The sequence below is a fragment of the Zingiber officinale genome, chromosome 8B (genome assembly GCF_018446385.1).
Source record: "Zingiber officinale cultivar Zhangliang chromosome 8B, Zo_v1.1, whole genome shotgun sequence".
In the NCBI taxonomy this organism is placed as follows: domain Eukaryota; kingdom Viridiplantae; phylum Streptophyta; class Magnoliopsida; order Zingiberales; family Zingiberaceae; genus Zingiber; species Zingiber officinale.
In genome coordinates this window covers 18,744,367-18,760,118 of record NC_056001.1, presented here as the reverse complement: position 1 = coordinate 18,760,118, position 15,752 = coordinate 18,744,367, and the positions used below count along the sequence as shown (strand labels likewise).

General features: G+C 33.1%; 1 protein-coding gene across 1 annotated transcript; it reads right to left on the bottom strand.

Moving 5' to 3' along the window:
* Nucleotides 1-393: 393 nt before the first annotated feature.
* LOC122014477 (phosphoglucomutase, chloroplastic-like) lies at nt 394-7,321 on the bottom strand. The gene is made up of 22 exons (XM_042570711.1): nt 7,047-7,321; nt 6,887-6,952; nt 6,748-6,792; nt 6,575-6,667; nt 6,402-6,454; nt 5,857-5,908; nt 5,721-5,789; nt 5,535-5,603; nt 4,761-4,883; nt 4,602-4,654; nt 2,982-3,060; nt 2,839-2,903; nt 2,701-2,768; nt 2,061-2,179; nt 1,907-1,981; nt 1,631-1,746; nt 1,344-1,485; nt 1,196-1,277; nt 1,063-1,109; nt 871-948; nt 664-769; nt 394-572 (listed from the first exon to the last, which is right to left on the bottom strand). The coding sequence occupies exons 1-22, from the start codon at nt 7,257-7,259 to the stop codon at nt 505-507; spliced, it is 1,881 nt and encodes a 626-aa protein (XP_042426645.1). The 5' UTR covers nt 7,260-7,321; the 3' UTR covers nt 394-504.
* Between the last annotated feature and the right edge of the window lie 8,431 nt (nt 7,322-15,752).

Below are 15,752 nucleotides of genomic sequence, written 5' to 3'. Positions count from 1 at the left end.
TCAATTCATTTATATGTTAATTTGATTAGTATCAACTATAAAAGAGAATTTATTTTAGTTTAATTTGAATTAAATGAAATGGCTAATTAAATCTTAAATCTAGTTCAATTTGTAACCAAATCAGTTTGATTCGTATCTGATGGATCGAAGCAATTTATCTTTAAAAAACAAATGAATTTCTTATCGCAATTTAGAAATTAGAATCTATTATGAAAATTATAGTATAAATTGTTTGGTACAAATCACGATCTGATAATTTTAGTATAGTTCAATTTGATCTATTTGGTTTAGACGACTCCATTTCAACCAAATGAACATATCCATAATTTTATTCGACAACTATTTTATTCTTGATCTATTTAATTATATTCCAAGAATCGAATGCACCATAAGTATTTCTCAAAAGTTTTGATTAAAAGGGAAAAAAAGAATAATTTTATTCGATAATGTAAAGATAAACAGGAAATGTGAATCCATTATACTCTGAAAAAGGTGCCTTAATCATCATGTGATGACCGTAGGCTTCTCTCTGCCGGTGAATTCTTCCAATTTGGAAATCGACAATGCCAAATCTAAGAAAAGAAATAAATCATCAGTAAATGTTCTCTATTATGGTAAAAGACGATCTCGGAACTCATTTCCAATGATAATGAGTTCACTAACCTATCAAAGGCTTCAAGGCTGTTTGTGCATCAACATCATGCTTCGCTACATCAGGCTCGAATTGTTCAATATAAATGCGAATTGTAGCACCCGCAGATCCAGTGCCCTGTAAAAGTGACATTGCGCATTGATGCACTAGGAATCAAGTTCATTCAAATGAGAAAGAAACAAGAGTTAACAATGATAATGAGAAGGTATATTCATTACTGATAGCCGATATATGATCCTTGATCCATCCGTGAAAACAAATCGAAGTCCTTGTTTAGATGCCACACTGCCATCCACCTGGTTCAGGAACCATAAAAGTATTGATTAAACAAATTCTCTTTAGCTTTTTGCCGATGAAGATGCCTAAATGTTGCTGAGTAATATAAAGAAGTAACCAAGCTTACGACATACAGGATCAGTGTAACTGAAATCATCAGCAAAGTCGAGGGTGTAATTTCCTGAAACAAGAGCAATTAACAGCAATGTGAAACAGAGGAGGAAATCAATTAAACAATCCAAACCTATTCAGTTTATAGAAGCGTACCATATTTTTCGCCCTGCTTGGTTTTAGAAATGATATCTCTAAGGTATTCCATCATTTTATTGGCTCCACTAGATTCACATTCCTGATAAAAGCAGGATTAGGTCCAGATCATTATGTTTGATGGAGATGACATTTACTAGACTTTAACCTCATAATCATATCTAGAAAAGAAGTTTCTGCCATAAGTAGCCCAATGCTCTTTTGCAATGTCTGCAACCGAAACCAACTTTTCCCCAACTTTTTTGTCCTTGTTCTGGTAAGCGATGATGGAAAGCCAAGCGAGCACAGCCCTGAATGGTAAATATGTTAAACAAAAATGAAACAAATGCTCTAACTCATATGTAAACTTTCAAGTACTAGTGACAAAACCAAAAGCCACTACCAAAATAAGAGACGACATATAAATAAACAGCAAGTACATATAGCAAAGCTTACCATATCCCATCTTTCTCCCTGATATGATCAGAACCTGTTCCAAAACTTTCTTCCCCACATATAGATAACCTCCCTGCGTCCATAAGATTCCCAAAGAATTTCCATCCAGTAGGAACCTACATGCCGAAAGATGGAGAAGAACTCAAACATATGCTTATGGGGCATTGCAGGAATACAAATGCAGAGAGAGAGCCTATGACGCTCTTCAAGTGACATGCTTCTTTTACATGCATACACAATGTTCAAGATGTTAATGATCTGAAGAGTTTCGAGTACCTCAAAGAAAGGAAGATTCAGTTTTGACGCGACACGATCAAGAGCTCCACTTGTAGGCATAGACCTAGCAAGTCCCTAAACAACAATATATGATAGTTTTTTTAATCGTAAGATAGTAGTTACAAACTACTTTCTCCAAGAACACATGTTTTACCTTAGGACCATCTTTGAAGTAGGGGATGGCTGCCTGAGCATTAGCTGCAATAATAGCAACAGAATCTGAAGGCGTGATGAAAAAGCCTCTTCCAAGTATCATATTTCGATCACCATCACCTGTTAGCAATAAAACATCTTTAGAAGCAAGCAGCCTGTTATAATGCATACCTATTCACATTTACAGAAATCATCATCATAGGAGCCCGTAAAAATTGGTATGGAAAAAAACTAATCATGATCCTCAGTGGCCCACTTAATAAGAGGTAAAATTAAACTACCTAGCTCTGGAGGTCCATTTTTCAAGTTCTACAAGTAAGTTAAACACTCTCAGTTAAATGTACAATTTTTTCTCCAATTCAGGAAAGTACATCTCAGGAAGTAATGAAACAATCATTGGAATTATGTTGGCATTTTGGAAGAAGAAGTAAAATCAGAGGACAAAAAATGGAAATTTTCTCTTTCTCAAGAATGAAATGGAATCACCATCTCCAAACAGAACGATGACAACTTAATGAGTTCATTTATCTGTATGTTTAATTTTAAAGATGTATCATCTGACAATCTTATCACTAGGTCCTTTGTCTTCTTGTGAAGTTATATGTTACTCTAAATCTGAAAAATAAAGATAAAAAATATACCATCACTTGCTGCTCCAAAATCTGGTGCATCCTTTGCATACATGATGTTAACCAGATCTTTAGCATACCTGTTTCAAATTAGATGAGAATATGAAAATTCTAATGGTACAAACAAACAAGAAATCTAAGCTCTCTTACGTAAGATTAGGATCTGGATGGCCATGTCCAAAATCTTCCAAAGGAACTCCATTTGAAATGGAGTCCTGCACAACAACAAATCATCATGGTCATAATGAAAACCGAGGTTACTCAAAAATCATGCAAAAAATCAATTTCCAAACCAGACTAGCTCCCAGGCGATCCACAAATATAGGTTTGGCATAAGCACCAGTCACTGCATGCATCGCATCAAAACTGAACCTGAAGGAAGTGGTTGAATAATTTAAAAACAAAGCCAGCATAAAGAAAGTAAGTTTATTCACGAAGCCATGTAGCCTAAATGACAACCATGTTTTTTGAAAAGAACTGTCAAAGAAGAATAACCTTCAATAGTTTGATTATATAATTTCAAGCAAAGCCTGTTTATTATATAATTTCAATACCAGTAGCCTCAATGAATTAGATTAATAGACCTTAGAACATACAATATTTTCAATACCAGAAATTTTCATATATTTCAAGTTTAAGATTGTATTGAGAAGGAAACTTTAATCTACCTTCTTAGTATCATTAATAGCTTATCTTTCTTTTTCTCTTTTTCTTAGGAGATGTTATGCAGAGATTAAGACCCTAATTAGGACATAATTTTACTAGTTTAGAACTTCAGATCATCCAAACATTAATTGTTTATATCATCCACGCAAACATCATTAAAAAAATTACATCAGATGGCTTTCATCTTTGCTTGCCTATTTGTTTCAGCAACATGGTTATGTGGCTAAGTGGAATAGTGCAAGCATTGACAAACAAACCAATTTTAAAAAATTGATGCCCAATTAATAAGAACTTTGTAGTTGTGCATCTGAACACTTATTCATGGTAGCCCTTAAAAGGACCCTGATATAAATTGACGGTACTTTTGTTTGTGCATTTGGGCCTTTCACTCATGGTCAACCCTCACTAGGACCATGCCAGTCACAGCCTGAAAGGTAACCAAATTATAGACGAAACTTATTACATCTCTACACTTAATTGGTAATTCCAATGTCATGCAAGCTTATAACATCTACTCAGGCCTAGAAAAAAACTGTTCTCTCCCTACACTTAGTTGCCAATTTCAATGTAATGCAAATACAACATCGACTCCGGCTTAAATTCTAGACAAAACTGTTTATGCACTTAATTGCCAATTAAGTTTCATGCAAGCTTACAATATCTAGTGAGACATACAGCACAATAGGGAGCTAGCAATGTAAGCAACCATAATAGGGTGGCTCTTCCAAGCTATTAACAACAATGAGCTCAAGTAGTCAGGATCGTGATCTTCTAAAAGCCAATATGGAATAAGAGATAGTAAAGGAAGACATTATGACAAAAAAAATTACCCATGCAGTAACAGATTGCAGCTGTTAAATCATTGAAAATAAATAAACGCATTGAGATAATTGACTGAAAACATAAATATAGGATAGAAATTAGGAAATGCAAGAACATCTTTGATTTGGCAAAAAATGATGTACCACATGCATCTCAAGTCAAGAAAGTCATAGTGATAGTGAGATATGAGCAAAGTGCTTCCTTCTTTAAGTAGTAAACTTATAGTTCACGTTAATGTTAACTGAAACCACCCATCATATTGAAAAAATCCTTAAACACTGTTCTAAACTATTAGGATTTATATGAATATATAATCATGTACCCAAAATCAGCCAGTGAAAGATCTTATCACCCATCATGTTGTGAAAACCCTTAAACATCATTTTAAACCATCAGGATTTTGTATGGACATATAAATCATGTACCTGAAATCAGCCCGTGAAATAAGATCTTTGATAAGCTGAAAATCAAAGACTTCCTACAAAAACGGGAGCAAGATGCTACATAACTTCTGAGCACTAAAAAGTCAGTGCAAGCTTTGTTACATGACACCATCTAGAGGTAAATTCTAGTTGGACATATACCTCCATCAACTCCAAGTAATCAGAAACAGGATCAACCACCTCCACTGTGAAATTACCATATCTTACAGTGCCGACAGAGGAGAGATCAACATCTGGAATATCTGCTGTTTTTATCTCAGAAATCTGCAGTTAAGAATTGCAAAATATTTCAAACTGAGAAGAATATAAATGTAACAGTAGCTGCAAAGAGAGATCCTAATCCAATTGCGGATGCACTATAGCTGTAGTGATTAAACTATAAGAGCAGCAAATGTGTATGAATATTATAACATTTCAAATTTTCATGATTATCGATATCAGCACAATCTCATAGTGGAAAGGCCCAACTTCCAACATGTCCATATGATCTTAAGAAAAAACTGAAATAGTTACTGACTAAATAAGAAAATCACATATGCTGCAAAAATACAGTTTACGGTATGATATTGTTGGCAAGCCAAGCTATTCAGCAAAGATTGTTGCATAATATTTCATAGAGAATGTATCAGAAAGCATCCTGTTTTTCTTACAAAGTAAATAGTTCAGTTTTCAGTCACATTACTTGCTTTCTAATTGCACCAACTTCAACCGGATCTATACTCAAGCAAAAACGGATAAGACTAGTTGATGAATTTAAACGAGACAATTTTGGAATGATAATGTTATCAACGAAAGATCATATATAGTTTACATCCTACCAAAGATATGAGTGTAACTAGATTACAAAAACAGGATTACCCTTAATTTGACTTAGATAAACAAAAGTTGAAGCGATAAAAAGGACTACAGACTTACAGAAAGTGTGTTTCCATAGATTTTGTCAGTTATTGATTCAGGCGCAGGTTGTCCACTGCTATAATTAAACTGCAAAAATTTAACAAGAGGAACATGATAATGAAGAACTCGTCATCTTAAATTCAAGAATCCTTTCTTTTTTAAAAAAATAGAGGAAGCTCTGATGCCATAATGGCACGTGTTTACCTTAATACCCCAGTCATATTTTGGTCCACCGGGATTATGGCTTGCACTCATTATGAAACCACCATTAGCCTGCTAAGAAAAAAATTATTTAACAGAAATAAAAAAGATAGAAGTTTGAAATTTAATTAACACATACCTTTTGCTTACGAATCACAGCTGAAACAGCTGGAGTAGACATGAGACCATCCCTACCAAGGCAACGCCAATATTTAGACACCAATTTTATGATACACATTTGAGAAACAGTTTCCTAGGAAGAAAATGTCCTCTGACCAACTTCTAAAAAGGAAAAAATCCAGCAATATTCACGCACAGATCCAAATATTTGCATTCAATTAAGCATTTTTATAATTGATTAGGAGATAAAATAACATTCAAAATGTCCTTAACATATAAGTTGCTCGTTTAATTGGTTGTCAAAGGCATCCCAGCAAGAGTTGCATTTGAGGTTCATAAATTAAAGATTGGGAACTAAATTGGGTTAGAATGAAGACTATATTGAAGCATCTTAAAATTATTGCTAGTCAGACCACTAAAGGAGAATGAAGATCCACCCTTTGGTACAGTATAAAGTTAAGCATCCTTTAAATCGTATTAGGTAACCAAATCAACCAAGCCTCTTAATCCAAATTCTTTCCTAGAATATAGCTATGATCAACAAAAGTGTACTGAACGATTCACCTGCCAACAAGTATCTTTCCAACGCCATTCCCTGCTGCAATCTTGATGATTATCTGTATCCACCGATTGAAACCCAAGATCAATAGATCATAAGATGGCAAGAAACAAATTGCTAAGACAACAATAGGAACGATCTACGTATCAATCAGACAAATTTAATGACGATAAAGTACCTGAGCAGCCTCTCGATTAAAATAGCGGCCATCGCCTCCCAACACGAGCACGCCATCCTTGTAATCCTCGAGAGGCAAAGAATTAAACAGAGCCTGCACCAACAGAAACCCATTCAGATTTGAATCTTCCAATCACTCATCGCATACAATTCAAACAGAAGGAATTCACTTACCTGAATCCAGTTGGCCAGGTAATTCTCCTGTTGAAAGACCTTAACCTAAATCCACCACAAATCCAAACACAGCTTAAATTCATCAATCATAAAAAAAAAGAATAAAACAAGTGCACGGTGTAGGAGTGACAAAAGGAACCTTCTTTCTGAGTCCGCTAGTCCCAGTTTTCTGCCCTTCGACCGGCTTCGTGGGGATCGCTTTTATCTGCAAACTCTCGGCTATTACTGATCCGACCTTAATGTGCAAAAATAAAAAAGATGAAGAAAAGCGAAAAGAATAAAAAAACAGAGAGAGATACCTGAAGCCCCTTGGAGGCGGTCTGGACGGAGGAAGCTTTCACTGAGAATCTAAAGCTCCTATAGGAAATGCAGCAAGGTAGAAGTTTCCGTGGGAGGAGAGGCGACCTCGAAAACGATGCCACACGAGGCGCAGCGATCGGATGGAGAATGGAGATCGAGGGGAGCGTTGATCGAGCGAGAGCAACTTCCAATTTCAGAGACGGAACGGCCATTGGGAAGAACTGAGCTATCTCTTCTCCGCCGTTGAGCGAGTGCGCGATAGAGAGATATCTTTAGAGAAATAAAGGAAAAGCTTTTATAAAACGACAGAACAGAGATTGAGGATCAGGCCTTGCTGAAACGGTTAAAGCCATGCCACGTGTATAGAAACATTCCAACTAGACTAAATAAAATATTTTTGTTTAAAATATAAAATTTTTAAATATATTTATTTGCAAAATATTTTGAATCGTTGATTATAGATTTATAAATGAAATATTTTAAATATATATAAAAATTTTACTTAGATTGAAATAATCGGATTATTAACTAATCCTAAGTTTATTTTAAATATAGTTATTTTAAGTTTAAGTTTGTAAATTTATCTTATGACAACATGAGTTTTAAGATTGGTCCTCTTTCAAAATTTAAAATTTAGATAAAAAATTTAATTTATTAAATTTAGATATTTATTTTTCATTTCATAATGCATCAGCTTTTCTAAAATTTGTCATATGATTTTTTTATTATTTTTTTTCCTTTTTAGTTTTTATTAGTAGACGGAGAGAGAGAAATTGTTTTATTATTACACCGAGGAGAAAGAACTAATATTTAAGAAATATAATTCATTTTCTAAATTTATAAAATTATTATTTATAAAATATATATTTGGAAAATAGATATGATAATTGATGTAGATATTTTTTTAATATAAAATATGAAATTAAAATTAAAAATTTAATTTAAGATAATTGATGTGAATATTCTTAAAGAATAAGTCTTAAACTTTGATTGAACTAAATTAATTCAGAAATTTGATTGGATTTATTATAAAGTTTAATTTTTTTTAAAAAATATATATATATATATAATTTTAGATTGATTTTGAATTTTAAAAATTGATTAAATTAGTTTTTTTATTAAATAATAAAATTGGAAAAAATATGGATCGAAACAATTGATTTTATATATAAAAAAATTATCCGTTAATAAAAAATAATAGATTTGGCATTGGGAGCTATCTTGGGGATAGGGAAAGAAGGTCTGCCGAACTTGTGAAATGATAGATGTAATATTTAAACATTCAAAATTATATTTAAAATTAAAATATATTTGAAAATCATGATGAACAGATGGATATATATATACATCTAAACTAAACTAAATAAAGCATTTAAATATTTTTTTTTTGTAAAATATCTTAAATTGTAGATTATAGATTTATAAATAAAATACTTTAAATAGATATAAATGCATGCGGATTAGATATTGAAATAATCAATTTAGGATGATAAGCTTAATCAAATGTAACCAGAAGCTAGTTTCAAACTCGTGAAATCCTAAATTATAAATCTTTAAAGTTAAACTTGAAGACTATGCACTTGTGTGTCTATTAATAAATATTGTAATTCTAAATTTATTTTAAAATAGTTATATTTTAGGTTGAGTTTGTAAACTAATCCCATGCCGTATAATGTTTAATAAGTTAATATACCCTTGAAGATAGATCCTTAATGGTTGGAGAGTCGAGATTATACATATATAAAAAATGATGAAGCATGTAATATTGAATTTGGGATTACTGATTTGGCTCTATAGAAATTTTTTATTAGCCATCAGGATAAATTAGAAAGCGTTCACGGTGAGCTACCCTAAAGTCCAGTATCCTATGATTATACATCGCATTTGGAGAAAAAAAATCTTTGCACTGGGATCAACCCCCGGAGCGATTCCAGGCATCCGGACCAGTCCGAGCGCTCGGAGCAATTCCGAGCACCCGGAATTAGATTTTGATCGGATCACGATCAAACGCGATCCGTTACGAAGGGATTAAAATTTTATCCCCTTCCAGGTGTCCCGACTAAAGCTATAAATACAACCTTAGCCCAGAAACTTTTCATTCATTAAAGAAATTGTAACAACACTTGTGCACTTCTATTGTTTTGTTTAGCTTCCTTCTTTCTGTGCTTACACTGCTGTAAAAGAGACATCTCCGTCTGAAGGAGAATTTAGTGCGATCATCTTCCTTGGATTAACAACTTCCCCGGTTGTAACCAAGTCAAATCCGATGTCTTTTTTTTTAAAGTTCTGTTTTAATTATTTATGCAAGTGTTACTTTAAAAGTCCGAGAAGAGTTTCTTTTTATTTTTGCAGGACTATTCAACCCCCCTTCTAGCCGACCGACGTGTTCCAACAAGTGGTATCAGAGCCAGGACGCTTTAGTAGGACTAACCGTCGATCGAAGCACCGAACAAATGGTCGGAACTAACATCTATCCACCAACATTCAAGGGGGAGTTCGTATTTTGGAAGCGACAAATAGAGGTTTATTTTAAAACCGATTTTAATATGTTATTAATAATGAATTATAGTTATGAAGCTCCAAAGGACACAAAAGGAGAAGAACTTGAGGAGCATCAATGGACTGACGAGCAGCGCGACGAATTCATGACAAACGGTAAAGTTGAATCCCGCTTTTTGAGTGTACTACCTGCCCAGGATCTCGAAAGAGTCGGAAAATACAAAAGTGCAAAAGAACTTTGGGAAAAGTTTTTGAAGCTCTACGAAGAATCGACTGAAGCCGAATCCGACTTCTCGATAGATACCGAGTCGTCGTCAGAAGAATCCAAGATCGAGGAAATTATCGGGATAGCCTTAATAGCCGAATTCCATCCCGAGGGCACTGAAAGCTCATCCCAGGTGAGCATCGATAAAGGGAGAGAGTTTTCGGAAGAAAACAACTCAATAAGGGCAGAATCAACAACCGACAAGGTAAGTCAGGTATGACATCCACCTCCTGACAAATTGATTAATTCAATCAAAACTTTGTCAAAAAATTTTTATGAATTAGAAATTATATCGTCGAAAGATTTTTACGAATTAAAATATAAAAAGTTATTAACAAAGAATAGTGAGTTAAAAGAAACTCTAGCAACAGCTTGTCGATTAAAGGATTTCGACAAACTAACAATAGAAAATGACATGTTAAGGGAACAAATACAATTTCAATGTTCAAAATTCCCTGCTTTAAATTTAAGAAATTATGATAAACTAAAATGGAAATTTAAACATCACTAACTTAAAACTTTGAATTAGACTTAGCGCTTTCAGCGAGAAAATTAAACGTTAAATTTCTTTATGAGGATTTGTTTAAGAAAGTTGTTGTTGTTCTAATAAGGTTTAGTGCATCGCCACTATCTGAAAGCCAAAATATTGAAATAAAATGTTTAATTAACTTTAAAAAATCTTAAAATTGTCTAAAAATGACTAAGATAGAATTTTCTTTTAGAAAATTTTCTTGCTTAAATTTTTTACTTATTCTCAAAAATAATTTTGCTTGCAAAAACTTAGAAAAATTTCTCAAAAATACCTGTTAAACATTTGTACTTAGAAATCTTTTTTGAAAATATTACAAAGGGGAGAAAGGGAATTTCTTTTTTTTTAGTTTTTCAAAATTATTACCCTTAAATTTTCTCTTGCTATCCCATTTTTTTATGTGATCAAAGGGGGAGAAGAAAAATGTTAAGTCTAGGGGAGGTAGATTATAATTTTTTATAATATTATTTGTTTTTCTTTTATGTCTATTTATCCTAGCTTAACTTAGGTTGCTCACATCAAAAAGGGGGAGATTGTTGGAACCCCAAAATTGTTTTGATGTGATCAACAAGTTAAGTTAAGTCCTATGGTATTTTAACCTTGTGTCTAAGTGTGTAGGAGCTTAGGAGCACAGGGAGTCGAGCAAAAGATGCAGCTAGCGAGAAGGACGACACGGGAGAGAGTCGACGGACTCGGTGTGTCTGAGGTACGAGGTGCTGCGGAAGAATACGCGGGCGGACGAGAAGGAGGTGTGTGGCGTTTCCGAGGGACGAGAAGCCGGAGCGGAAGGTTGTTCGAGAATACCGAAATTGGGTTCTAGTGAGCCTTATTTCGGTTAGTTGAAATCAACCCAAGCAAGCGGAGCCGGAGCGGAAGACCTGGACCGAGGCGAGCAGCACCGGAGCAGAGGGTCCAGACCAAAAGTCAACCTGGTTGACTTTAGTGGTTTGGACGCCCGAACCCATTCCGGACGCTCGGAATTAGATTTTGACCAGATCACGATCAAACGCTATCCGTTGTGAAAGGAATAAAATTTTATCCCCTCTCAGACGCCTGGAATCCTTCCATGCGCCCCGACCAAGGCTATAAATACAGCCTTAGTCCAGAAGTTTTTCATTCATTCAAGAAATTGTAACAACACTTGTGCACTTCTATTATTTTGTTTAGCTTATTCTTTTTGTGTTTACACTGCTGTAAAAGAGGTTTCTCCGCCTGAAGGAGAATTTAGTGCGATCGTCATCCTTAGATTAACAACCTCTCCGATTGTAACCAAGTTAAATCCGAGGTCTCTTTTCTTTTAAAGTTCTGTTTTTAATTATTTATGCAAGTATTATTTTAAAAGTCCGAGAATAATTTTTTTTTATTTTTACAGGACTATTCAACTCCCCTTTTAATCGGCCGATGTGCTCCTACAAAATCAAGACTCATAATTTCCTTCGTGTTTTGCTCCCTAAAATTTGTTTGATCATACAATTTTTAGGAATAATCGATTGTCATGTACACTACGGGGAGATTTTGTTGATGATATTATGAGTTACTTAGTGAAGTCATTAGAAGAAGAGCTTTATTTAATCAATGAAGAAAATCATTTTATTTGTTTTGCCTTTTTGCTACATTTAGACTTGAGTTCAGAACGCAAGACACTAAATACAGTCAGCACTATGACACCGCCATCTACCAAGAATATCTTAGAACAAATCTCTACTTCAAAAGCTAATTTCCGAATAATAGAGCAAATTTTTGAGAAACGTGAGGTGAATTAATATACCTTTTGCCAAATATGCCATTACTAATAATATTTAATTGTTTTGTTCCACCTCATTATCATTATCTTTTTTTTTGGATTTTGGCAAAAATAGCAGTTGTGAAATTAATGGTGATTGGTACTATCTGCCATGTGTCAAATGTCCAAAAAAGATGACCCCTGATGGTGATAGTTTTTATTGTGAAAAATGTGATCACTTTGATGCAAATGGAAAGTTGAGGTGATAGTTTGTATTGTGAAAAATGTGATCACTTTGATGCAAATGGAAAGTTGAGGTGGTAAATTTATGTACGAATTATTGTATTAATTTTCAGTAAATATACAATTTGATTAATTTTAAATATAACAGATTAAAGATGATAAAAGATGAATATGCTCATCCCTAACGTCTCCGTCAATTCGTTTCAAGACCAACACGAAGGAGATAAATCACGGACGACTACTAATTTTTGATTAATACATAAGAAAGATATTTATCTTGATTTTACTGATATTCGAATTTCAAATCTTATGATAACAATACTTCATATGTTAGTCACTAGATCATCCCAAAAAAACTAAATATAACATATTCAATATCCAAATCTGTATTATGGACAACACTAACAATGCTCTTTTCTTAATGTGGGACAGGGATGTGTCGAACTCATCGGGAAAACAGCAATGTATTTGAGATCTCAGTCCTAAATGAGGTTTTATAACGTAAGTCTTTTCAAAAATTTATAACACATTATGATTTGCTATACATGAAATAAAGCAAATATCAAGATTAATTTAAAATATAATAAATGTGGCAGGATTTCAAACGGAGAAATGCCAAAGGAAATAGATGGTTTGGTGGATCGAAAGGTTCTATTCAAAGTTCAGGTGAAGCCAGGTCAAACACTCGGATTCGATGGCTCTTAATTATACCGTCATGAAACTTACATACGATTCTAATATTATTGACACGTTCTATTGAGAAAGTTTAGAAAGTAAGGTACACTAAAATTATTATGCTCAGTAAATAAATTGAACTGAATACGAATAGATTATCTAATAATTTATACAATGCATTTCCTTTGGCTAACATAGGAATTTGATATTTTGTCCAAGTTGAAGAGTACTGAACATGGAGAATGAATGAGGTATTCGAAATAATCATTTTGAAAATTTTATTTTATTCTTAAATTTTTCTTTAATTCTTATAATTTTATGGTAGATTTGTTCATCAAGAGGACATGGTTGTTGGATTACAATAGTTACAAATAAAGTTTCACATTGAAAACGCATGAAAATGACTTATAAGGAAAAATATCTCTATTGATGTGAGATATTTTATATAGAATCCAAAGATAAAACTATGAGAGCTTATAATCAAAGTGGACAATATCATAATATTGTGAAAATATTTTAATTTTCTTGATCATAACAATTAATATCAGAATTCAAACTGCTAGAAGAACTACCGACTGTGCATAAAAACATAACGATAAGAGCAAATATTTTTACAACAATATTCAATCTTGCAACAATACATTTTGCTTTAGATCTATATAGAAGGAAAAATAGACTCAAGTTTAAATAGCAATGACTCTCCTCTAATTTTTAAATTACATAGCTAAAGTTATCATTTAATTGGAAGTCTACTTTTTTTTATGTGAAAGCTCAATTCTAAGTTTACTCAATTTTATATATATATATATATATATATATAACACGAAGAATAAAGTTCCAAATAAATATCTATTGTCAATGTTTTTCTATATATATCCACATCTTTTATTAAATTGATACATCCTGTAAACATATATAGTATATTGAAACTATTTACGCAGGCAAAATAGGCAAAATAATGACAGGAGTATCTTCATTCTAATATTGTACATGATTTAAAATTAATGTGAATCTCGATAAAGTCAAGATAAATATCTCCCTTATGTGTTAGTCACTATTCCAAAGGCTAGTAATCACCCGTGATTTACCTCCTTCAAGTTGACCTTGGGACGGGTTGGCGGGGGCGCTGGGGGTGAGCGTATTCATCTTTTTTGCCACAATGATTTAAAATTAATGTTAGATGAGAATAATGTTTTGGTCAAGTCATTTAAGATGGCCAAGTAAAAAATGATGAATAAAGGACGATCTAACATGAAATTAAAGTTGATCGGTAGAAGAGGTCGGAATGCAAGAAGGTATAATCTTCCTTGCTGCATTGATGGTGGAAAATTCTGATCAATCTTTAGGCATTAGGGATATTTTAGTAGAAACACAAATAGTACAATTTAAACATCTCAATGAATTGAATGTATTATATCTAGGTCTTCAATATCCTTTACTTTCCCATATGGTGAGGACGACTATAAAGAAGATATCATTTTGTCTACTTCTCGCTCAAGTATTGGGGAAAAACACAATGTTAGTATGAGAGAATTTTCATGCGTATCGATTATATGACAAGAATCATGAGTCATCGAGAATTTTGTATTCCAGAAGATTTTTCTAGCAATTTATTGTTAATGCATACACAATGATTGAATCTGAAAGGTTGATGTATATCAAGATGCATCAAAAGTAAGATGTGAAATGTACAAAGACCTTCATGATGCTCTTTTACACGAGGAATAAATGCATCTGCGCCAGGAAAAAAAATTATATTGCCATCTTCTTTTACTTGGGGCTAGATACATGTTTTAGAACTATATACGATGACTATATCTTTGTTTATAACTTTTACATATAACCCCAAATAACCCGAAATTATAAGATTTGTTGAGTCTAGGGGTTTGAAGTCCGAAGATTGCCCTTGTATTGTGTATAGAATATTCAAAGTTAAGCTGGATTATTTAATCAAAGATATTCATAAGAACAAAATTTTTGGTAATGTTTAAGCAGGAGATAATTTTATTTCTCGTGCATCAAATTATAATTATTTTTTTATCTTGATTTATAGATGCCTATTTTTTATAATAATTTCAAAAATTATTTATTAACTTTATTTCAGTTATATATACGATGGAATTTCAAAAACGAGGATTGCCTTATGCGCAGATTCTGATTTTTCTTCATAAAGAAGACAAATTTCCAAGAGCAGAGTCGATAGATGGTATTATTTTGGCTGAAATTCCTAATGAGAAAGAGGATCCAGTTTATTGTGCAGCTATGCATGACTTCATGATTTATGACCCATGTGGCGAGGCAAGAAAGCATTCTCCGTGCATGTCAAATGGTTGTTGCACAAAGCATTTTCCAAAAAAATTTGTTAACATCATATCGATAGATGAGGATGGATACTAAATCTATAAGCGTAGAGCTAGATAATGAGATAACTATTTTTAAAAACGGTATTAATCTGGACAACAGATATGTCATTCCCCATAATCATTATTTATTGATTCGTTATGGTGCTTATACGTTGAATGGTGTAACCAATCTCGAGCCATCAAGTATTTGTTCAAGTATTTAAATAAGGGACATGACCGTGTAACTGCATCATTTTATCAGAGTGATGATAAAGAGAACTCGAGTAAGCATGTTGACGAAGTTAATATGTACTATGATTGTAGATATATTTCCTCATTGAGGTTACTAGAAGAATTTTTGAATTTGATATTCAATACAGTGATCAACCAGTTGAGCGATTGATTCAAACAAGGGTGTAATGTTCTTTG